The following is a 25,345-nucleotide window of genomic DNA, read 5'->3' on the forward strand; positions in this document are numbered from 1 at the left end:
AGGAGACTGGTGCCTCCTAAAATTATTCAAGTTTTAAAGATAAGAAACTGCAACTAGGGTGCCAGATTACTTGGTTGGGATTTCAGGCCAGCCCTTCCTGATTCCTCCCCTTCACTCGCAATCTAGGTAAGGACATCATGTTGGAAACATTTCTGAACACAAAGAACATCAACAAGATGAAGCAAACAACCTGACTGCACATTAAGCCAAGTTATCAGTTTGGTGGATCTTTAAAATGCACTGTGAGTTAGCCACAATACCCCAGGAATGCAGAGTGTTTATCGTGCTTAAGGACCCAGCTCAGATCAGGAGGTGAAAATAACCAGATCTCAGACTTTGAATAGGGAAGACTGCCAACTCCTTTTCACGTCACTTGCATTAAATGCACAAGACCAAATACACACAATATAGTGACTGACACCAAGACTACATCAGAGCCAGCTTTGTTATCTGACATTTATTGTCACATAGCACCCCAGTTTCACAGCATGTACATTTTACAAAGTTGGAGATTCTAACCTACTATGTTCTCCACAGACTTTCCAACAAGTGTGAAAGAGAGGCAGTAAGGTTAGCTTGAGTTGACAAATCACAATCCAAATATAGGACACCCTGTATTTATTTATGTTTAAGACTAATATACATAGAGTTTCCAATGTTTAGCACATGAATGAGACTCTGGCTGAGTAAAAGATGAACACAACTTGTTAGCACATTATCATGAAAAGACAGAAGGCATCAAATATATAACTTTGCTGTTCCTCATTTTACTGTTCAATGTACCTGTAGTGAAAAAATATACATTTTAACTTTTGAGGTTAAAATAGACCATCAGCTGATTATCTCTCCGGGCCCACAGCTACAAAGACTAAAATGGCTCTTCCCACCTCTGGCTCACTTGAAAACTGGATTTGTGCTGAAGACAAGAAGAATGGCAGTGCTAAAGGAAAGGATATAACCAGCTCCCAGGGAGGTTACTGCCAAAGTCCTCATACAAGTCAACTCAAAATAAAAACCAAATCAACTCAGTTGACCTAATCTCCATACAAGGGGGCGCCTGCATCACCTGTTCCTTTCCCAAGGCAGGGCTCTCTGAAAGAGCTTTAGGATCCAATCCTGATGTTCAACCAAGTGCTTTATGACCAAACTGGGACCAGAAGTTTCCCTACTGCCACCCTCAAATTCCAGTTTCAACCTGCTAAGTTCCAGTCTTCAGAATCATAAACCACTTTGTCCAATCTCCCACAGTCATGAACTTGGCTTAGAGCAAGACAAGAGAACCCACAAAACACAAAAACCAAACATTCCACAAGTACTGAGAGCAGAGCACTGCTTCCATCACTAGAACAAGTCCTGTCGAAAACCTGAAATGCTTTTCGGAAAAGGTCCCTCTACCATCATGAATGTCAATTAACGTAGAAAACAATGAGATAAGCCTAAAAGTGACTGTGCACCTGGGATGTCTCGCCCATATTCACAGTCTGGCTGTTTCAGGAAATGCTTGGTAAGGCAATCTCTGAAAGCCTATTTTGGAGAAGGAAGCAGCACGCAGATTTGGCTTACACTGCTTTGCATGTCTGGCCCTCTTGGTCTGCTGTTCTTACAGCCGCTCTTGGGAGGGTCACATAACTAGCTGCATCTCTCACTGCAAACAACAAAGTGGGGAGGCTCATAGAGTAAGACTCATAAACTGCTGTTGATGACTGATCTGCAGGTATTGGTGGGCAGCCTTCCTTAGCCTGGGCTGAAGGGGAAACAAGATATGCCTCCAAAGACTCAGGATTCCAAAAGCCTGCATCCCCCTCACTTCTTACTAGGAATCTGAACCACACTGAGTCATGATGCAAAATACTATTAACAAAGCACCCATAACTAAAGTGTATATTCAAGTGATCCTTTGAAATCAGTTTCAAAGAGTACACCTCAAACAGAGTCAACAACTTGGAAAGAGAAACCAAAGTTACTAGAATGTTCTCTTTAACTAGAGGAGAAAAAGACTTCTCAACTGAGATTTCATTTTGTTCACATTCACACTGTTCAAACCACAACCTGCTGAGTCCTACTTGTCAGTAATATGGGAAGATTTGGTTGCTAGGATATTTGTAATCTTTTCTTAATATTTTAAAAATCAAATTCCCTTAGTGATGTCTTGTCAGGAGGTGTGATTTTAGCTTGTGCTGAACAAATGTTTTTACCGCTAAGGTGTTATACTAAAATTGAGATCTTTCCAACCAGTATGTTTGCAAATGTCTGTTTTAACTGCAAGAAAAATATCCATTCCAGATTATTTTTTTATTGATCTTCTATTAATAAGCACAGATCTATCATTACCATGGTTATAAGCTCATCTAAGAAATGGACAAATATCATTTAGAAACAGACTAGAATTAAATCACATATGAAGAGAGGAATGCTTTGATGATAGTTCAGACATTACTAGAGAATCAAAGAAAAATTCATGTTTCTGATTACTCACCCTAAACTATGCTGAAATGGAATATTTGCAACCCAAGTAACCCATGCTATATCGAAGAAAACTATAACTTACTACATATTGAGTTCATTTCAATCACAGTAGTCTATTTTAAAAACAAACTCCCATAAGGAATACAGGAATGGAATTCATTCAAAGCAACAGCTGTCAAAAGTTCTGCCAAGAAACCCAGGGTAATTTACTACATCATGAAAGGTGAGGTGTTCAGAAGAACAAATAGTTCAATCCTATTCTTTCAGATTTTATTTTTTGCTTCAATCCAAGAGAAATATCTAGATCTCAAACTCACTAAAACATGTTTCCATATTTTAAAACTGATTAATTAAGTAAATAAAACATGGTAAATAGAAGAAACCCTTCTAAATCTATTTTTAGTACTGCTAGTGGCCAGAGGACTCAACTTAGAATCCATAAAATCCAACTCTGTCAATAGCTCCCTCCTTCTATGGATTCTTGGACTAGGAACTGTGGTTTCTTAGGGCCTTGGTTTCCCCAAAGCAGCTGCAGGATATGGGAACAGGTCCTCTCATCTCCGACATCCTACTGTGCAATGAGAAGAAAATGGGCACAGCTCCCAGCTAAGCGGCCTCCTCTGCTAACCAGATCCAAAGCATTTCTCTAATATTTATAAAGCAGTCAGATACTTCCAACTAAGGCAAATGTTTGCCTTGATTATGACACACTCCTCCATTCTACCTTTTGGGTTTGCTTCATGGCTGCTGGATAGGGAGGTGGCCAAAGCAATAAGCCATAAATCAGAGATGCTGAGGTACCCAGTAAATCGGTAATATACTGTGCACTCATCCTTGGAACTATGAGACTCCTATGGAGGAAGAATGATTAACAATAAGGTTATTAAACCCTCATGGATGGGGGCAACATCAACATTCTGCCCACAGATTTCTGCCCAACAAGCAGGTCTTACTCTTGAGCAGTTTTACAAAAGAGGTATAATGGTGACAGCAATAACCCAGTCTTCCTATAAATCACATGAAAGGCTCACAGAAACATTATCAGGAATTATAATCCTAAATTAAAAATTCACATCCTAAGAAAACAGAGAAACAAAGGATGAGCACTAGTTAGGTGACAATGATGTTGTATGTGTATTTAGTTGGTTTTTTAAAAAATCCACTTCTAGGCAACTTAGAAACTGTGGTCACTATTAAGTCCAGTCAGGAAGGTGGGGTGTAGATAGTATTGTTGTGGGCTTTAATGCAATGCCTATCTTAAAATATTGGTGATACTATGCAACACATGAGCCTTTGACTATCCAGTGCAAGTTTTTTCCTTTAATAAAAACCAAGCCAACTAAAAAAAAAACACAAACTCCTAATTTGGCTCACTCTGGTTTTGGCTTGATGAGGGAAAAACATGTTAATATTTTTAAAATGTAGAACATAGACTAACATACTTTAGTTTATATGTCTGCTTAATGGATATGAAGTGCTATCTGGAGTGTGTGCACATGTCCTGGAAGATTATGAGATAAAGTGCATATGCTAGACTTTCCTGGATTGAGTGGAACAAAAGACAAATATGATGTAAAATGTCTGCGACGTGGACACTGTTGATAAAATGTGTTGCAGCCCCCAGTTCTCAGAACATGTGAAAAGAGGGTTACCTAAAAAATGTTCACTCACCCATTCGTATCTTAGAAAAGGTTTAAACTGACTCTGAAACCCTCCCACAGGGACAAAAAAGGCAGCCAAAAGGGAAGGAAAGGGGACTAGAGAAAGAGTTCAAGTCTTAGGATTTTCAAAATCCAAGCAATTCTGAATCCTCTAATATATACAGAACAGAATCAACAATTTGTTTTTCTTTGGAAAAAATCATCTGTTTGAGCATTTCTCTTCTGCCATTAAACTATTGATAAAGCTTGCCAATGGAGTAAGGAAGCATTAAATAAATGCCTACTTCTTCTAAAAGCAGTCAACTCTATTGAAATTAAAGGCTTAGTCCTGCAAACTGGAGAGCTCTGCTAAACCACTTCAGAAAGGACATAGCCCACGTCCCACAGCGTCTTAAGAACTGGTAACCTAGCAAAATGCACAAAAGATGGCAAGCTTGCCATCAGGATCTTGAACTGCTTTTATTTTTTTTCATTTATTTTTATTAGTTGGAGGCTAATTACTTTACAATATTGTAGTGGTTTTTGCCGTACATTGACATGAATCAGCCATGGACTTACATGTGTTGAACTGCTTTTAAAGCTGGAGAGCCCAGATATCTGGGAGGGTCAGTCAATTCCCACTGTCAACTTGAGCTTACAGGATAAGCAGGGGCTATGTAAATTTCTATAGAATACTGGCTTCTGTGATTTGAGCTTACTGTTTTACATCACTTACACTGGAATTGGTTGGCTCCTCTGAACTGCACATAAACCAATCCCTCCTCAAGAGTACACTTCATAGAGAACAAAATAATCATATATCAAGTGTAAGGATTGGCTTTCTTTCATTGTTTCTTCAAACCCAATACACTTGTGATCTGGGTTAAAATAACAAAGACAAAAATAACTACCAAAGACTGTTGGATTACTGGTAATAATAATTGCCCCTTCTTCCTTAGTTTGAATACCTGGGTTCAAACAACAAACATACATCAGTCCAAACAGTCTCATCCGCCTTTCACATTTGATGAGTGGTTTCCAAATTCATGCATTTACAGATATATTAACCCATGCAGGATAGAAGTAGAGATCTGGCAACTAGTTATTTAATTTGATTGGGCAAGGCAGTTAGGGCAGATTGCTCTTGTCCAAAAACCTGCGTGAAAGGGCTGAGTTATCTGTGTTGACAGCCTAGCTGGGCCAAGTTAAACAGATCATGGACAAAACTACTACTTCACAGAGGTGTAAGACTGAATAAGTCTTTGCTATTCCATAGAAAACAACGGTCATGTATTATTCATAGCTAGATATAATATCAAAATGGCACTAGAGAAGCAATTTTTGGCATATATATAGTGGTGGAGGGTACAGTGCCAGTCTAAAGTTAATTATTTTGTTTACTTCTAGTTTTGTTTTTATCATCATCATGCCAAAGACTATCCAACTACACAGTTGGAATCACAATTATTCAGGAAACCAATCTACTATATATGATATACATATGAAAATAAAACAAGCATCCTGAAGGTACTGGGTTACAAGGTCTTGTACAAATCATAAACTCTTTAAATAAATAATGCTCTAAATTGTTTTTATTTGCTAGAAGATTGGTTTTCAATTAGGAGCAACATCTAACACCTTGAGGAAATACTTAAGAATGGGAGATAAATTCCACTGATAATTACAATTTTAAGTGTGACAATCAGTTGCATTTTTTCCACCACAGTAAAAATGTACGCGTGAAGCACAAGAGAAAAGGTGATATTGATTACATTCTGCTGCTCAGAGCTTTTGACACAGTTTCAGACATCTATGACAAGTAGTTGTGTTGAAACATTCAAAGGAAAGATCTTGGCAGAAAAGGTCACCCACTGTTACTTGAATCTTGTGTGTGGGGGGGTCACAATACAGTGACTGGACGAAGTTGTTCCAATTGGTTTTCCAGTGCAATCCGTTCTTGATGAACCTCCTGAGTTGTACAAAAGAAAGAGAAGAGAGGGGTCATTTATTGGGATCATCCCCACTTCATCTGATATTAAAAAGAAACTTATGACTGGACCCACAAGCATTCAGGTGCCATATAACTCAAGGATGAGTAGACTGGGAGGCATTGTATTTGAAGCTGGTGACAGGACACAGGAGGCTTCACAATTTGTAGTCTCTCAATTCTTTTCTTAAGATGATGAAACGAAACTAATTGATCAACCCTCCCTCCTCCCCACACCTAAATCTCACACTCAGTTTTTAACAGGATCAGTGGCTGGCACAGAAGGATGTTAAAAATAAAAAGACTGATTAGAAGGGAGCAGAAAAGCAAAAGCAGACTCCTAATACTGAGAGGTGGGTCATCAGGACTACATTTCTAGTTTCAATCTCTTGTTTCTAATCCAGCACCATACTGGATCAGGACCAAGGGATAAGAAAGGATACTGGCTGTCCTTCCACTAAAGTGTCATCCAGGATCCTGCATTTGTGGCTGAAGGTGTGGCTAAAGGTAGAAAAGAGGATCTGCAGTCTGCTATTTGGGAACTCAAACTCTGAGCCCTAAAACAGACCTAATGACAAGGAGAGCACATAAAGGCATTCTGAAGTAGAATCAGTCAAGGTGGAAAAGAAGTCTATATAAAGGCTCAATTCTGAGACATCCCAGAAGAACAAACATGACGAAAATCATTACGGAACTCAACAAGAGTTTATTTACCTACCCTCCTTCCTACCATCCAACAGGCTCTGAATATATATGTACTAAGGGCCCGGTTCTGCTCTGGGTGTGATGATACCACCAAGGAACAAAACAGTTCAACCCAATGCCCTCAGAGGGCTTATACTCAAATGGCTGAAGAAAGATAAGAAAGTTTAAAAAAAAAACCAAAGAGATACTTTCAGGAGGCTTTCAGAAGGAAATAAGCTGCTGTAATAGAGGGTAATGGTGGATCTGGGAGAAAGGTGGAGAGCGTGGTCAGGGAAGGCTTCTCAGAGCTGATGCTACTGAGAAGAGACTTGAATGAAGTGAGAGGTGAGCTACGTGAAGATACAGGTGAAGGATAGTCAATGAGACAAAATGGCAACAACCAAGGCTGCAAAGGAGGGAACAAGCTTGGTGTGGTTTGATAAACCACAAGACTTGTGTGACCAAAAACAGAGGGGACAATGAAGACCTTGGCAGGAACTAAAGTCAGAGAGTTAGGCAGGGACCCGGCAGACAGAGTAAGGAGTGTGGATGCCATTCAAAGTGAAGGGGCACAGCAATGAAAGCTTTGAATCAGGAAAGGCATGTGGCCTAATTTCAAATTCAGAATTCTCACTCTGTCTTTTGTATAGACAATGGATTGTAGCAGGACAAGAGTCGGAGCAGAGAGCATTTAGGAGGTTACTTATGAAACCAGGTGAGAAACGAAAATGGCTTAGATCAAGGTAGTAGCCACAGAGAGGAGGAGATGGGTTCTGGACATACTTTAAATCTAGAACTAATAGGACATGTTGATAAAGCTGATGTAGGAAAGAAGGAAGAGGATTTGGAATTGAGCAAGAGGGTGGCTGGTGGTGTGGGATTAATTGAGAACAAGAAGACTGGATGAGAAATGGACATTTCAAGGAGACAGTTGGGAATGAAGCATCTGAGATGTGTATATTAGGAGAAAAGTAGAGTAAGCAGTTGTAAATGCATGTCTAGAGCTTAGAAGAAAGAGAAGAGGGGCTTTAGACATAAATTTGTGAGGTTGGATGGCCTTCAAAGCCATAGGATTAGGTACCATCACCCAGCAAAATAATAAAGATGGTGCTTCCAAGTAAAGCTGGATCTGAACCTATGTACCAAACTCATCCCCTACTGGAACTCTAAAACAATTTTTTAAATTAGGGGTGGGGTGAGGGTCATAGACACAGAAGGACAGGGAAGACAACAGGGAAGAGGTGATAGCAATAAAACTGGTAAGCTGGAAGGCAAACTAATTAATGCTGAATGAATTAGCTAATTCAAGAAAAACAAGTGTGGGGATTCTCCCAGTTGCTGAATACGTCTGTTCCAATGATGCCTGATGGAACTGGACGGAATAACCACAGGGTGGATTTGGGGATAAACTGGACGCACTGTGAGATGTACCTGAGCTTCAGCTCAACTGATCACGTGATCTCCAGAAGCTCCTCCTCTCACTGGTGAAACATAGGGACATTTTGGATCTTCAGGAATGAATGTCAGTTTAGAGCCTGTGTTCAGTAAACCTCCCCAAACCTGATGAGTCCCTTTTCCCCAGTGCACAGTCACACTGGTAAAAGGGCACAAGGCTCTATGGGAAAGTCTAACAATATAAACTTTTGGCTGCAGAGTGGGGTCCTTCTTGCAGGTAACTAAGATGCCCCTTTATTCAAGGCTTCTGTATCTGTAAACTCAGTCGGGGAACTGACTGAGAGGCCATGACTAGAGCTCCACTTGATGATTCTTCAGATTTCTGTTAGCTAGACCTTGAACTTTTTCACTTCCTCAGATCAAGTAAATAAAAGTGCACTGCAAGCTAAGGATGGAGATAAAACAAGAACCAGTCTGATTTTACATAGAAGAATCCCTAAAAGACACAAACTGGCAGTCTCAGATATCTATGAAAGTGAAAGTGAAAGAAGGAAAGAGGATTGCCTTAAAGAAGTGTTCCTTGAAAGTCTGATTCAGAAGTAATCAGATTTCCAAATTCTTCTTGCCACTAGGGTAGAACACTGAATATTTATTCCTTTGAAAGGCAAAACAGATGACCTCTGGAATACCAATACACAGATACAGTTAAGGACAAAAAACTAGACTGGAAATAGGGGGGTTAAATGAATACCCTGAATACTGAGAACCAGAGTCCTCTGCTCCACTGGACCACGTGTTCCTTACATGCAAGAGACCAGAAGAGGCTCTTCCTTGAGGAGTCCAGTCAGACCAAGAAGAAAAAGCCAACCACACTGTCTTTGGGGATTCCCCAACTCTACAGCTCAGTCAAATTGGGGGAGAATGAAGCTCAAAGATGATAAGTCCCACAACAGGCTATGCACCTGCAATCTGCATTCTCATCCTCCTCCTAAATATAAGCAGAGAAGGACCATCAGCTACTGAAGGAAAGTATCAGCTATTGAAGGAAAGTTATGTAATGAGAAGTATATACAACAAAATAAAAAAGTATTGAGGAAGAAGAAAAACTACAATTAAGAGAAGATATTACAACCATAAAACAAGAATAGGATGCCATCAAAAAGAAACAAGCAGAGAACGAAAAAAAATGAACTCTTGGTTATTAAGCATAGGAGGTTTAGAGCTTAAAAATAAGTAAATCTCTACATATAGACCAAAAAACGAAACTAGAAGAGAGAAGTTAGAAAACAAAACTAAGAAGTTCAGTGTCAGAAAAATATCAGAAAGGGAGAACAGGGAAAATGGGGGGTCAATAAAAATCAAGAAAACTCCCAAGACTGAAGAATATGGGTTTCCAAATTAAAAAGGCCTACGAAGTATAGAGACCAGTGGATAACAGTGACCTATGCCAACACAAGAGGTGGGGGTAGAGGGGAAGCGAAAGCAAAATGCAAAACAAAAACAAGGTCACATACAAAGATTCATAAAACAGAATGACGTTTGACATTTTTCAAAATTTTATTTTTTATCATATGGTAAAGTTGACTATTTTCCTTTTAGTGTATAGTTCCACAAATGTTAACACATATAGATTTGAGTAACTGCCACCACAAAGTGGGTACATTACAGTTCCAATAACCAAAAAGCTCCCTGGTACTACTCACTGACATATAAACCTTTACCACAGGCATAATAACCCTTGACAGCCAGTGGTCTGTATTTCCAGCACTATACAAAAGTTTGCCTTTTCAAGAATGTCAAATAAAAGGAATCATGTAGTACCTAACTTTTTGACACTGGCTTGTCTCATTCAACATAATGCCTTTGAGTTTCATTCAAATTACTGTGTCTATCACTCCTTCTGCTCACTGAATACTATTTCATTGTACTCAGTTTATCCATTCATCCTTTGAAGGATATCGGTGTTGTTTCCAAGTTTCAGCTATCATGTAAAATTGTTATTAATGTTTATGTACTGCTGGGTCACAGGGTTAAGTGTATATATAACTTCACAAGAAACTGACAAATGATTTTTCAGAGTGGGGTACCATTTGGCATTCTCACCACCAATTCATGAGGGTTCCAGGTGACAGCACTTGATGCTGTCACAATTTTCTGTTTTAGCAGTTCTATCACTGTGTGTGGTGGTCTGTGATCATGGTTTCAATTTGCATTTGCCTAATGGCTAACAATGCTGAATATCTTTGCACATGTTTATTTGCCATCCTTATATCCTCTTTGGTGAAGTATCTGTTCAAATCCTTTGCCCATTTTTACATTGGGTTGGTTGAGCTTTGAGAATTCTTATTACTGAGTTTTGAGAGTTCTTTATATAATTTGGACACAAGTCCTTTGTCAAAAAACATGGGTTGCAAATATTTTCTTCCAGTCTATAGCTTGTCTCTTAATTCTCTTGACAGTGTTTTTGACAGAGCTAAAGTTTTTAATCTTGATAAAGTCCAATTTATTGACTTTTTCTGTGTTTGTGCTTCTGGCATCATTTCTAACCTTGGGTCACAAAAACTTTTTCCTATGTTTTTTCCTACAGGCTTTAAATTTATACCTTTATGTTTTACATTTGCTTCTATGACTCATTTCAAGTTAATCTTTGTATCAAAAGTGAGATTTTTTGGTCAAGGTTCATGCTTTTACAGATGGATGACCAATTGTTACAAAACAATATGTTGAAAAGACTATCCTTTCCTCAATAAACTGATTTTGTACATTTGTCAAAGATCAAATGCTTATATTCACATGGTCTACTTCAGGACTTCTGATCCTGCTCCACTGATTCATCATTAATCCCATACTGTCTTGATTACTGAAGCCTGATACTGAAAGTGATTCCTCCATCTTTGCTCTTTTTTTTTTTTTTAAGAAGAAATAAAAAAGAGTCAATTAAAAATGAATAATGCAATAAATGAGATCAAAAACACTCTGGAGGGAACCAAGAGTAGAATAACGGAGGCAGAAGATAGGATAAGTGAGGTAGAAGATAAAATGGTGGAAATAAATGAAGCAGAGAGGAAAAAAGAAAAAAGAATCAAAAGAAATGAGGAAAACCTTAGGGATCTCTGGGACAATGTTCTTCTTTTTCAAATTTGTTTTAGCTATTCCAGTTCCTTGGCCTTTACATATAAATTATAGGATTCGCTGATCTATGTCTACAAAACATCCTACTGGGGTTTTGATTGGCTGCAAGGATTCTATAGATCACCCTAGAGAAAAATAGTATAACTACTATGCTGAATCTTCCAATCCACAAGCTATGTATGTTTTTCCCTTTATTTAGGTCTTCTTAGATTTCTTTTAGCAGCATTTTGCACATTTCAGCATACAGATGAATTTATACTTAAGTAGTTCATTTGGCAGAGGGAACAAGCTATTGTGGATACTATTGTTTTTCAAATTTCTGTGACAAGCTGTTTGTTTATTACTTGTATATAGAAATATGATTGTTTTCTGTGTGACCTTATATTCTGTGACCTTCATAAACTCAATTAGGAAATGAAATTTTAAGAAACAATTTGCAAATACTTACACACTCAGAACCACTGACAGGTTTTCTAAAATCTCAACAGTTAGAGAGAGAATAGTGAAAAATTTATACTACTTGATTTCAAGAGTTACAGAAATCAAGACCATGTAGTACCAGTATAAAGATCAACAAACAGGTTAACCGAATGGAGTAAGAACCCATAAATAAATCACACTTACATGGTTATTAGATTTTGAGAACAGCATCAGAGTAATCCAAGAAGGAAAAGAAACTTTTCTACAAATGATACTAGATTAATGAAATACTGATATGGGAAAAAATGAACCTTGACCCTAATCTTACAACATACATAAAACTTAATTCAAAATGGATCATAGATACTGGTGCACTCACTATGGAAAACACTATGGAAGTTCATTTAAAAACTTAAAACTACCAGTTGTGATGTCAGTAGCATGGCTGAATAAGACATCCCTTGTCCATGTCCCCCTGTCAATGACAATTTGACATCCATTCACAAAGTGTTTTTGTGGGAGTTATGGGATCCAGCACCATATATGAGACACCAGGATGTGTCTCATCCAGCCATGCATCTGGTAATAGGCACACAGATCTCAGTTCTGGCTCTGCACCCAGCAGGGTCCAAGAAACAGCTCTAGGCCTTCTCAGCCACAGTCCAGGAAACTCTTGGAAACACTGTTTTAGACAATCACCCAGAGATGAAAGAACTTTTGTGGAAGTCCAAGTTTCAAGCAAAATGTTAGAGGAAAATAACACAAGTCTGGATGCACTGGGAGTGTAAGAAGAACTGTTTGACTACTCACATCACCTTACCCCAAGGCAGCACAGTTTATGACTAGAAAAGATTCTGGCTCATGATTTCTCCCAGGAAAGTGCATACCTGAGTAACCAAGTTCCCCAGGTAGAGTACTGAATTGTGAACTGCATGACTGGAGGTGGGGAGGAGGAAAAGGCTGGGAGAGTGGCAGACAGGACTCCCAAAAGGGATTAAAGGAACATGGGTCCTACTAAATGTCCCATGGGGTGCCATCAAGAAGCCCACCCATAACCCTGCCCATAAGTTGGGCATCCTCCAACTACCTATGAGGCATTTCAGCACTCCATGGGCCTTACACACACCATCAACCTGTGGCCAGTTCCTTGTTAACATTCCTGATGGTGAGTGAACACATGCAGAAAGACTTGCTGGCCCAAATCTGTAGGCCATGAGAGACCACAAATTTGAGCAGTAGTGCCATCTTTGGCAAAATAAAAGGGAGGCTGTCAGCACTTGGCCTTGTGTTTTGCAGGATGATAACAAGGCATACAAGATTAAGAATTGTGTCATAAGAAGGAACAATAAGTGCTGAGCAAGTGCATCCATAGAACATCTGAGAAATTGTCAGAATCTCTAACAGGGCTGATGGAAAGTAGTTTGGGAGGAGGTAACTGCTACTTCAAATGTGAAGATAGCAACACAAAACTTCAAGGAAACATGATGCCACCAAATTACAATCATCTTCCAGTAACCCATCCCAAAGACAAGGAGATATAGGATTTACCCAATAAAGAATTTAAATGGCTATTTTAAGGAAACTCAATGTACTGCAAGAAAACACAGAAAGACATCAATTAAATCAGGAAAACTATACTACATGAATAAAACAAGAAGTTTAACAAAGTGATAGAAATCATAAAGCCACAAGACATTCTAGAGCTGAATAAGAAAATGAATGAATTAAAAATATAATAGAGAACATCAACATCAGAATGGATCAAGCAGAATAAAGAATCTAAGATATATAGCTTCAAGGGTTTTGAAACTATCCAGCCAGAGGAGAACAAATAAAAAAGAAATTTAAAAGAATGAAGAAAGGTACATGATCTATGCAATGTCATCAAAAGAAATAATTTGTGAATTATTAGAGTTCCTGAAGTGAAGAGAGAGGAGGACAGAAAGCTTATATGAAGAAATAATGGCTGAGAACTTTCTAAATATGGAGAGTTCATGAAGCTCAAAGTTCATCAAACGAACTCCACTGAAGAGTTCCTCTTTAAGATTCATTATAATAAACTTGTCAAAACTCAAAGAGAAAAATCTTAAAAGAAGCAAGAGAAAAGAAGTTTACAACTTAAAAGGGACTTCTTATAAGGCTATCAGTGGATTTCTTAGCACCCTTTGAGAGAGTGAGATGATAATACAAAGTGCTCATAGAAAAAAAAATTACCAAACAAGAATACTCTATTCAACAAAGTTATCCTTCAGAAATGAAGGAGGGATAAAAGATTTTCCCACACAAACAAAAGTCAAGGGAGTTGATCACCACCAGATCTGCCTTACAAGAAATGTAGAAAGAAGTTCTTCAAGCTGAAATGAAAGGATTCTAATTGGTAATATGAAAACATACAATATACTGGGGTAAAGGTAAGTATATAGTCAAATTCGGAATACTCTAATACGGCACTGTATTAACCACTTAAATTTAGTATAAATGCTAAAGGAAAAGAGTATTAAAAATAACCATAGCTAAAATAACTTGTTAATGAACATAAAATATGAAAAGTAAATTATGAATTCAAAAACAAAGTGAAAGTCACTCAGTCATGTCCGACTCTTGGTGGACTGTATAGTCCATGGAATTCTCCAGGCCAGAACACTGGAGTGGGTACCCTTTCCCTTCTCCAGGGGATCTTCCCAACCCAGGGATCAAACCCAGGTCTCCCATATTGCTGTCGGATTCTTTACCAGCTGAGGCACAAAGGAAGCCCTTTTTTTTGTTTTTGCTTTTTTTGCTTTTGTTCAAAAACAAAAGGGTAAGTTGTTATACGCAAAGTTATCAGCATATAATAGACTGTTATACCTACAAGATGTGTTATGTAAGCCTCATGATAACAACAAAGCAAATACAAAAACCTACAATAGATTCACAAAAGATAAAGAGAAGACAATCAAAGCATACTATTGCAGAAAATAATGAATTCACAAAGGCAGGCAGTAGGAGAGGAAGAAATGAACAAGAAAACTATAAAACAGCCAGAAAACAGTTAACAGGGTAAATCCTTACCTATTAATATTTACTTCAAATGTAAATGAATTAAGTCCTCCAATCCAATCTATAGAGCAGATAGATGGATTAAAAAAACAGAAGGGACCAAACTACATGCTGCCTATAAGAGACTCACTTTAGTTTTATGGTCACACATAGAAAAAAATGAAGGGATGAAAAAGATATTCCATGCAAGTAGATATCAAAAGACAAAAGGGGTAGTTATTCTTTTGCCAGATAAAACAGGATATAGTCCATTATACAGAGTGAAGTAAGCCAGAAAGATAAAGAACATTACAGCATACTAACACATATATATGGAATTTAGAAAGGTGATAACGATAACCCTATATGCAAAACAGAAAAAGAGACACAGAAATACAGAACAGACTTTTGAACTTTGTGGGAGAATGTGAGGGTGGGATATTTCAAAAGAACAGCATGTATACTATCTATGGTGAAACAGATCACCAGCCCAGGTGGGATGCATGAGACAAGTGCTCCGGCCTGGTGCACTGGGAAGACCCAGAGGAATCGGGTGGAGAGGGAGGTGGGAGGGGGGATCGGGATTGGGAATACATGTAAATCCATGGCTGATTCATATCAATGTATGACAAAACCCACTGGAAAAAAAATAAATAAATTAATTAAAAAAAAAAAAAAAAGGATATAGTCCAAAAACTGTACCAAGAGACAAAGAATGTCATTATATAATATTAAAGGGGTTAACTCATAAAGAAAATATAACAGTCATAAATATATATACAGCCGACATCAGAGCACCTAAATATATCAAGTAAATATTAAAAAATCCAAAAGATGAAATAGACAAGAGCATAGTAATAATGGGGGACATCAATAGCTCACTTACAACAGTGGGTATATCATCCAGACAAAAAAGTAACAAGGAAATGTTGGTCTTGAACTATACCAAATGAACCCAACAGACATACAGAACATTTCATCCACTAGAATCAGAATACATATTCTCAAGCACACATGAAATACTCTTGAGGATATATCATATGATAGGTTATAAGATGAGTCTTAGCAGATTTAAGAACATCAAAGTCATACCAAATACATTTTCCAACTACAAAGTTATTAAACTAGAAATCAGTAACAAGAGGAAACTAGAAAATTCAGAAATACATAGAGATTAAACAAAACACTCCAAAACAACCAATGAGTCAAAGAAGACATCAAAAGGGAAATAAAAAACTATCTTGAAACAAATAAAAATGGAAACACAGCATTCTAAAACAAATGGCCAACAGGTACACAAAACATGTTCAGCATCACTAATCATCAGGGAAATGCAAATCAATACCAAAATGAGATATCACCTCACATCTGTTAAAATGGCTATTATCAAAAAGATAAGGGATAAGTGTTGGCAAGGATATGGAGAACAGGGAACGCTTGTGCAATGTTGGTCAGAATGTGGACTGATCCAGCAACTACACAAATGGTATGGAGGTTTCTCAAAATTAAAAAAAGAACCATCATAAGATCTAGTAATCCCACTTTTGGGTATATCCAAAGGAAAAGAAATCAGGATCTCAAAGGGATATGTGCATTCCCACGTTCACTGAATTATGTACAATAGCTGAGATACGGAAACAAGTTTCGATCTACAGACAAATGGATAAAGAAGATGTGGTACATACATGCAACAGAATATTATTCAGCCAAAAGAAAGGAAATTCTGCCATTTGTGACACTGATGGACCTTGTGGGCCCTATGCTAAGTGAAATAAGTCAGACAGAGAAAGGCAAATGCCATATGATATCACTTATATGTGTAATCTAAAAAGGTCAACTTCATAGAGACAGAGTAGAATGGTGGTTGCCATGGGCTGGGAGGTGGGTGCAGGAAATGGGGAGATGTTGGGCAAGGGTACAAACTTGCAGTCATAAGATATATAAGTTCTGTGGGTGTAATGTATAGCATGGTGACTATAGCTAACAACACTGTATTATATACTTAAAAACTAAGAAAGTAAATCTTAAATGTTCTCACCACATAAAAGAAATTATAATTATGTGAGTGATAAAAAAGAATGAAATTCTGCCATCTGCAACAACATGGATGAACTTGGGACATTATGCTAAGTGAAATAAGTCAGAGAAAGACAAATTCTGTATATGCGTGCATGCTAAAGTTGCTTCAGTTGTGTCTGACTCTTTGCAACTCCATGGACTATAGCCCACCAGGCTCCTCTGTCCATGGGATCTCCCAGGCAAGAATACTGGAGTGGGTTGCCATGCCCTCCTCCAGGGGCTCTTCCCGACCCAGGGATTGAACCCATGTGTCTTACATCTCCTGCACTGGCAGACAGGTTCTTTACCACTAGCACCACCTGGGAAGCCCATGAGATCAATTATACATGGAATTTAAAACAATTCAACAAACTAGTGAATATAATAAAAAGGAGGGATTTTCCTGGTAGTCCAGTGGCTAAGAGTCCATGATGCCGATGCAGGGGGCCTGGGTTTGATCCCTGATCAGGGAACTAGATGTCCCATGCTGCAACTAAAGATCCTGCATGCCACAACTAAGAGTGTGCATGCCAAAACTAAGAATTCATATGCTGCAACTAAAGATCCCACATGCTACAATGAAGAGTCCGCATGCCACAACTAAGAGTTTGCATGTGAAACAGATTTCACATGCTGCAACTAAAGATCCCATGTGCCACAACTAAAGATCCCACATGCCACAACTAAGAACCAGTGAAGCCAAATAAATAAAGAATAAACTAACGGTTACCAGTGGGAAGAGGAAAAGGTAAAGGGGCATTATAGGGGGAGGGAATTAATGGATACAAACTAACTGGTATAAAATAAGCTACAAGGATATATTATATAACACAGGAAGTCATAGTTAATATTTTATAATGACTATAAATGAAGCAGAACCATTAAAAATTGTAAGTCCCTATATTGTACACCTATAACTTGTGTAATATTATATAGCAACTATGCTTCAATAATAATGAGGGCAAGAGGAAATTTTTACAGGGGATGGGCAGTTTATGGCATAAATTGTGACAGATTCATGGATGTATAATTACCTCCAAACTCATGTCACATACATCAAATATATACAGCTTTATAATAAATAAATAATAGTTTAGTATATAATAATAGTTTAAAAAACACAAATGTATCACAGATCTAAATGTAAAAGCTATAACAATAAAGCATTTAGAAGAACACATAGGAGAATATGTTCATAATTTAGATGTAGGCGAAGTTTCCTTATATAATAGGAAGAAAGTTAATAACCATAAAAGGAAAAATAGTAAATCAGACTTTATCAAAATTAAAAACTTCTTTTCATGGAAAGATAGTTAAGAAAATTAAGAGGCAAAATAAAGACTGGAAGAAAACATTCATAAAATATATATCTCAACAAAGGACTGGCAACAGAAAATATAAAAAGCATCTACCTGCAACTCTACAAAAAAGACTGAAAATGATTTTTATTTTTTTTGTGTGTGTGTGATGTGATAAGATTTATTTATTTTCTTTTAATTTTTTTTCATTTATTTTTATTCATTGGAGGCTAATTACTTTACAATATTGTAGTGGTTTTTGCCATACATTGACATGAATCAGCCATGGATTTACATGTGTTCCCCATCCCGATCCCCCCTCCCGCCTCCCTCCCCATCCCATCCCTCTGGGTCTTCCCAGTGCACCAGCCCTGAGCACCCGTCTCATGCATCCAACCTGGGCTGGTGGTCTGTTTCACCCTTGATAGTATACTTGTTTCAATGCTGTTCTCTCTGAACATCCCACCCTCGCCTTCTCCCCCAGAGTCTAAAAGTCTGTTCTGTACATCTGTGTCTCTTTTTCTGTTTTGCATATAGGGTTATCGTTACCATCTTTTAAAATTCCATATATATGCGTTAGTATTCTGTATTGGTCTTTATCTTTCTGGCTTACTTCACTCTGTATAATGGGCTCCAGTTTCATCCATCTCATTAGAACTGACTCAAATGAATTCTTTTTAATGGCTGAGTAATATTCCATAGTGTATATGTACCACAGCTTTCTTATCCATTTGTCTGCTGATGGGCATCTAGGTTGCTTCCATGTCCTGGCTATTATAAACAGTGCTGCAATGAACATTGGGGTACACGTGTCTCTTTCAGATCTTTTTTCCTTGGTGTGTATGCAAAAGGAAACTATAAGCAGGTGAAAAGACAGCCTTCAGAATGGGAGAAAATAACAGCAAATGAAGAAACAGACAAAGGATTAATCTCAAAAATATACAAGCAACTCCTGCAGCTCAATTCCAGAAAAATAAATGACCCAATCAAAAAATGGGCCAAAGATCTAAACTAACCCTCTTACACTGTTGGTGGGAATGCAAACTAGTACAGCCACTATGGAAAACAGTGTGGAGATTCCTTAAAAAACTGGAAATAGAACTGCCATATGAAAATGATTTTTAAATGGCCAAACATTTGGAAAAAACACTTCACAAAATAAAATATGAAAAGTAAATAATCACATAGAAAAGTGCTAAGGAGATGTAAAATAAAAACTACATCACCACAGGACTAGATAAAAATTAAAACAATACCAAGTATTGGTGAAGATGAGGAACAACCAGAACTCTCACATAGTAGTGATGGGAATACTAAATGCTACAACCACTTTGGGAAAAGCTCTAGTAGCTTCTATTCTAACTAATCACACACAATCATCATATTACCTACTAATCCTAAATCCTAGAAATTTACCCAAGAGAAATGAGAAAATATTCCCACATAAAGAGTTATTAAAAAATGCAGTTTTATTCAAAATAGCAAAAACTAGAATTTCCAGGTGTCCATTAATAGGAGAATTAATAACCAAACTATAGCATATTCACTCAGTAGAATACCACTCAGCAATAAAATAGAACAGATTACTGAGACATAAACAATGAAAATGAATCTCAAAAACAATGCTATGTGAAAGAAGCTTTCCACAAAAGTACATGTCGGAGGACACTGTTTACATAAAGTTATAGAAGAGGCAACAATATGGCATAAGAAGTTTAGAAGAGGGGTTAAGCATGGCAGAAATTAACTGGGAAGAAGTATGAGGGAGCTTTCCCAGGAGATGGTAATGTGCTCTATCTTGATATGGGGTTAGGAACCATTAGTATACACACTTAAAAAGAGCCAGCATGTGTATACTTAAGATGTGTGCACTCATTGTATGTAAAATGTACAATATAAGGAAAGTTTGTAAAAATATTTAACTCTAGTTAATGATATGCATGTTAAAATATTCAGGGGACACACACAGATGTCTTGAAAACATGTTAAAAATATGATAGACTGAAGGATAGATAAGAAGGATAGAAAAAAGGACAGATATGTGATAAAACAAGTGTAGTGAGATGTGAATGGCAGAACCAACATTGTGTAACTTTCTTGCATGCTTGAAAATGTTCATAATAAAATATTAGGGGAGTTCCCTGGTGGCCTACAGTTAGGATTCCAGCCTTTCATTGCCATGACCTAGGTTCAATCCCTGGCTGTAGAACTGAGATCCCACAAGCTGTGTGGTGCAGCCAAAAAAAAAAAAAAAAAATAGGGCAAAGGTGGGGAGGAATGAAAGAGAAAATAAAAAATGAAGAGACAGTACAGACTGATAAAAAGGAATCATCAGTGAAGGAGAAGGACACGGAAAGTATGACATCCTGAAAACCAGTTAGAAAAGACATTTCAGAGGAAGGAACTGTCAATGGTCTATGGCACAGGTTCTGAAAATCCAAATAGTATTAAAACAGGCCCACTGAATGTGGCTGTAAGAGGGGTGTGAGTAAAGGAGAGTAAAAGCCACAGCAAAGTCAAGGGAGAGAAAACTGTTGCTGAGGAAGCAGAGACAGTAAATAACAACTCTTAGGAAACTTGGCTGTGAAAGAGACTAGAGACAGGGCAGCAGCTGAAGGAGGATGTGGGGGTCAATACACTGGACAACAACTAGAGCATGTTTCTGTGTGGGTGGCAATGATCCAGTAGAAAATCAAGGGATGTCAGGGGTGCCCTGAAAAGATGTGTTTAACTCAACTCCCAGTACCTGTAAATGTGAACTTATATAGAATAAGGTATTTGCAGATATAATCTAGTAAAAACATGAGACTGTGTTAGATTAGGGTGGGCCCCAACCCAATGACCAGTATATCCTTATAAGAAGAGGGAAGGATGAAAAGAGGAATTGGACACAGATACACAGAGACCAGAAAAAACTTTATGACAGCGTGTGGAGGCAGAAATTGAAGTGATGCATCTACAAGCCAAGGAATGCCAAGGACTGCCAGCCACCACCAGAAACTGGGAAGAAGACAGGAAGAATTCTCCCCTAGAGCCTTCAGAGAGAGCATAGCTCTGCAGACACTGTGCTTCAGAAGTCTAGCCACCATAGCTGGCAGAGTAAGTTGCTGTTCTTTTAGGCCACTAAGTTTGTAGCACTTTGTCAGGGCAGCCCTGGGAAACTAATAATACAGGGGAGAATAATGGTGAAGAGAAACAGGTGATAAGGACAGAGGAGATGTCCTTGAGGTGATGTGGAAACATTTCCAAGAGGAGGGGATAGCCTTTGAGAGGATCAGGGCCACCCTCTTCCATTGAAATAAGTATAGCATCATTCATAGAGGACCTTGACAAATTAGGGGTTTACCCAGAAGCTTTGGACAATAAAGAATGCTTCAAAGAGCTTTGTAATAGCTTCTCTGTCTTTTTAACTAGCACCCAATATGTAGCTTGCATATTAAAGCTTCGAGTCTTCCTCTAACAAGAACCAACCCATGAAACAAATACAGAAACTCTCTGCCTTCCAAAAGGAGTCTGAGAACAAAGAGCAAGTCTTACCAACAGGAATAGAACCAGATGCTCAGCCAGTGTTTGTCAAAACAAAACACAACAACCAGACACACAGCCTGGTGATCCAATCAGGAAGCTCCTTACCTTGAGCTGCTGCTGGAGCTCGCTGTTCAGACGGGCCAGCACTGCATTTGCCTCTTTATTTTTGCGGATAGCAGTTTGAATAGCCTTCTTCTGTTTGGAAGACTGCCTATTAAAAAGTACAAACAGTTCAGTGACACAGAACTTAGAGGTCCAGATCTCTGTGGGTCAGAACTCTCTGATTCATGAGAAGTGCTAAACTAACAAGGGGCTAACATCACAGAGCTCCAAAAATAAAATCATATATTCACAGGCAGGCAGGCACATACCAAAGGAAATAAGTTTCTTGGGATGAATTATTTACACTTGAAGCTGTTTCCATTTTACAACTTGAAGAAAAGCTGTGAATTGGGCCTTTTCAAACACGTTTTGTTCCATTTATCCAAAGGCATTTAATAAGCATTTCTTCCTGACAAACGACATTAACTGGAATACCCTTTTTGTGCAATCATTAATGGCATTTCAAAGACCTGCAGGTGGCCCTGTGGGCAAGTCTGAAGGCAAAGAATAGAAAAACATCCTTTTCAGTAAAAATCCTACATTAACTTAGTCAACCTAAATACCTCTCTTTCATTTCTTTATTATTAGGCATGAATGCCTAAGTATGTTTGTGTGTGAGTGTGTGTGTGCAAGTGCATACACCAACATACATCTGTGGCACTTGAGAAAAACACAAAATTGTTTTAATACCAGTCTTTCCAAAGTAAGTCAACAGTAAATTCACAGAACAGGTATAACTAAGGTGACCACACACGTCCCAACTGGCCCATTACAGTCTTTGCTTACACTGCCTGACTGGCCCTAATTTTTCTTAGCAACTACTTTCCCCCTCAAAACCGTCAATGTGGTTGTAGAACCTACAGCCTTATATCCCACAGCAAGAAATACTGAATCCTCAGAGCAAAAGGACCATCTAAGTTCCCCTAGAAAAACAAACATGTTTGTGATCCCTGGGAGCCAGAGTGACTAAACTAGGAAGCATTGTGACCACTGGAGAGATCTGATGACAGTGTACAGAGAATGTATACTATACGAGCCACCCTATTCACCTGTATAAGACATACTCCCTCTCCAACAAGTTTAAACATTAGTTTTTTACCCATAAATAGGCAGGAAAGAAGCTCCAAAATATACTTTATACAAGATTTTTACAAGATTGGATTTCTGGTTTCAGGACAAGACAGAGTAGATACATTTCTCTCTAGTCCTCCCACTAAATACAGTAAAACACTGGACATAATATACAGAATAATATAAGATGACTCTGCAAAGTAGAGTGAAGAAGGCAAACCCGCTAGGGAACTTGGTACCCAAGGAAAGAATAGCCACGAACTGCCTGGGTTTTCTTTTTCACTTCATATGTATCCCATAAATGCCAATGAGAGCAGACAATAAAAAGCCTCCCCAAAATTCTGCTCTCTCTAGCCAAAGGACTGGGAAAGGGGCAGCCCAGCAAGACAGAAATTAGATACACTACTCCTCCTGAATACAGATGCAAAATCTTTAATAAAATATTAGCAAATAGAATTCAGCAATATAAAAAAGAATTATAAATCATGACCAAGAGGAGTTTATTCCAGGGATGCAAGACTGATTCAATATTTAAAAACCAATCAATATAATTCATTACTTTAACAGGTGAAAAAGAGAATCACATGATCAGATAAACTAATGTAGATTTTTATAATTTTATTTATAAAACTCACTGAAAATCTTAGATATACCACAACATATATAGAACTTACATGCTGAAAATACACAGCACAAATGAAAGAAATAAATAGGATCTAAGTAAATGGAGAAATATATGTTCATGGATTGAAAAACTCAACACAGTAAAGATGTCAGCTTTTCCCAGGTTGACATAAAGGTTTAACATAATTCCCATGGAAATCCCAGCAAGATCTTAGCAGCTCAAGACAAAAGTATTCTAAAATTAAATGGAAAGTCAAAGGAATTGGAATAGCTAAACAATTTTAAAAAATACTAAGTGGGAAAAACAGAAGACTTATTATATAACTATAGTATCAAGTGGTAAAGTAATAAAGATAGCAATCAAGACTGTGTGGTATTGGCAGAGGGAAAGACACATAGATCACTGGAACAGAATAAAGAACCCAGAAAGAGATTCACACTAGTACAGATTATTTTTGACAGATGAGCAAAAGCAAGTCAATGGAAAATGAACAGCTTTTTCAACGAAAGTGCTGAAGCAATTCAATATCCATAGGCAAAAAACTGAATCTTGACCCAAATCTCACACTTTATATAAAAATTAACACAAAATGGATCACCAACCTAAATGTAAAGTGTAAAATTATAAAACTTTTAGAAGAAAATATAAGAGAAAATCATCAGGACCTAGAGCTTGGTGAAGAGATTTTAGAGGTGACAAGAAAAGCACAATCCATAAAAGGAAAAGAAATCAGTAAGTTGGGACTTCATCAAAAATGTTAAACTTTTGCTCTGCAAAAGACTCTTTTAAGAGAATGAAAAGATAACCCACAGACCGAGAGAAAACATTTGGAAACCACAGATGTAACTGATTTGTATTTAGAATATATGAAGAATTCTCCAAACTCAATGTTAAAAAACAATTCAGTTAGAAAATGGGCAAACGTGATGAAGAGACACATAACCAAAGAGGACACGTGATGGCAAATACATGAAAAGATGCTCTATTAGGGAAAAACAAATTAACACCACCATGGGATAGCACTACACACCTATTAGAACAGCTAAATTTAAAAACTAGTGACAGGATCAAATGCTAGTGAGGATGTGGAGACACTGAATCTCATACACTGGTGGTGGGAAGATAAAATGGTACAGTCATTTTAGGAAACAACTTGGCAGTTTCTTTAAAAACTAAATATACATTTAGCACACAACCCAACAATCACACTTCTAGACATTTATTACAGAGAAATGTAAACATATGTATACGCAAGAACCTGTACACAGATGCTCACAACAGCTTTATTTGTAATACTCGACAACTAGACACAAACAAAATGTCTCTGAATAGATGAATGGCTAAACAGACTGTAGTACATACATAGCATAGAATACTTCTTAGCAGTACTGATTTACACAACTTAGACAGATGTCAAGGACATTATGCTAAGTGAAAACAAGCAAAGCTCAAAAGGTCACATGCTGTGTGATTCTATGTGTGTAACATTCTGAAAATGACAAAATTAGAGAGACAGAAAACTGATCAGTGGTTACCACAGGTAAAGAATAGAAAAGAGGATGAGGTAGGGGTGACTCCTGTATCTTGATTACAGTGGTGGTTACAAGACATACAAATGTGATTAAATGGCATAGACCTATACATATACTGTCCCAAAGTCAATTTCCTGTTTTTTATATTTTACTATAAGTTAGGTAAAATGTAACCATTGAGAGAAGCTACATGAAAGATACACAAGACTTCTTTGTACTATTTTTAATCTTCTATGAATCTATAATTATTAGAAAATAAAAAGTTTTATGAAAATACATCTTGACCAGAGCTGGATGCCTCTACACTACGCTAAGTGTGCCAGCTTATAACAGTTTTCCCTTCCCTGGGAATTGTATCCATCCCCCTCCCCTCCTCTATAGGGACAGGC

The 25,345-nt window shown here is 37.7% G+C and overlaps 1 protein-coding gene across 3 annotated transcripts in view; it reads right to left on the reverse strand.

Moving 5' to 3' along the window:
* Positions 1-436: 436 nt before the first annotated feature.
* REPS2 (RALBP1 associated Eps domain containing 2) overlaps positions 437-25,345 on the reverse strand; it is a 268,277-nt gene continuing 243,368 nt past the window's right edge. For all 3 annotated transcript variants that reach the window (XM_043896996.1, XM_043896995.1, XM_043896993.1), the window contains 2 exons: positions 21,732-21,837; positions 437-6,075 (listed from right to left, as the gene is read on the reverse strand). In XM_043896996.1, the coding sequence (XP_043752931.1) occupies positions 6,007-6,075; positions 21,732-21,837 (175 nt within the window). In that variant the 3' untranslated portion in view covers positions 437-6,006. The remainder of the gene's footprint in view (positions 6,076-21,731; positions 21,838-25,345) is intronic.

Source organism: Cervus elaphus, chromosome X, assembly GCF_910594005.1.
Source record: "Cervus elaphus chromosome X, mCerEla1.1, whole genome shotgun sequence".
Taxonomy (NCBI): domain Eukaryota; kingdom Metazoa; phylum Chordata; class Mammalia; order Artiodactyla; family Cervidae; genus Cervus; species Cervus elaphus.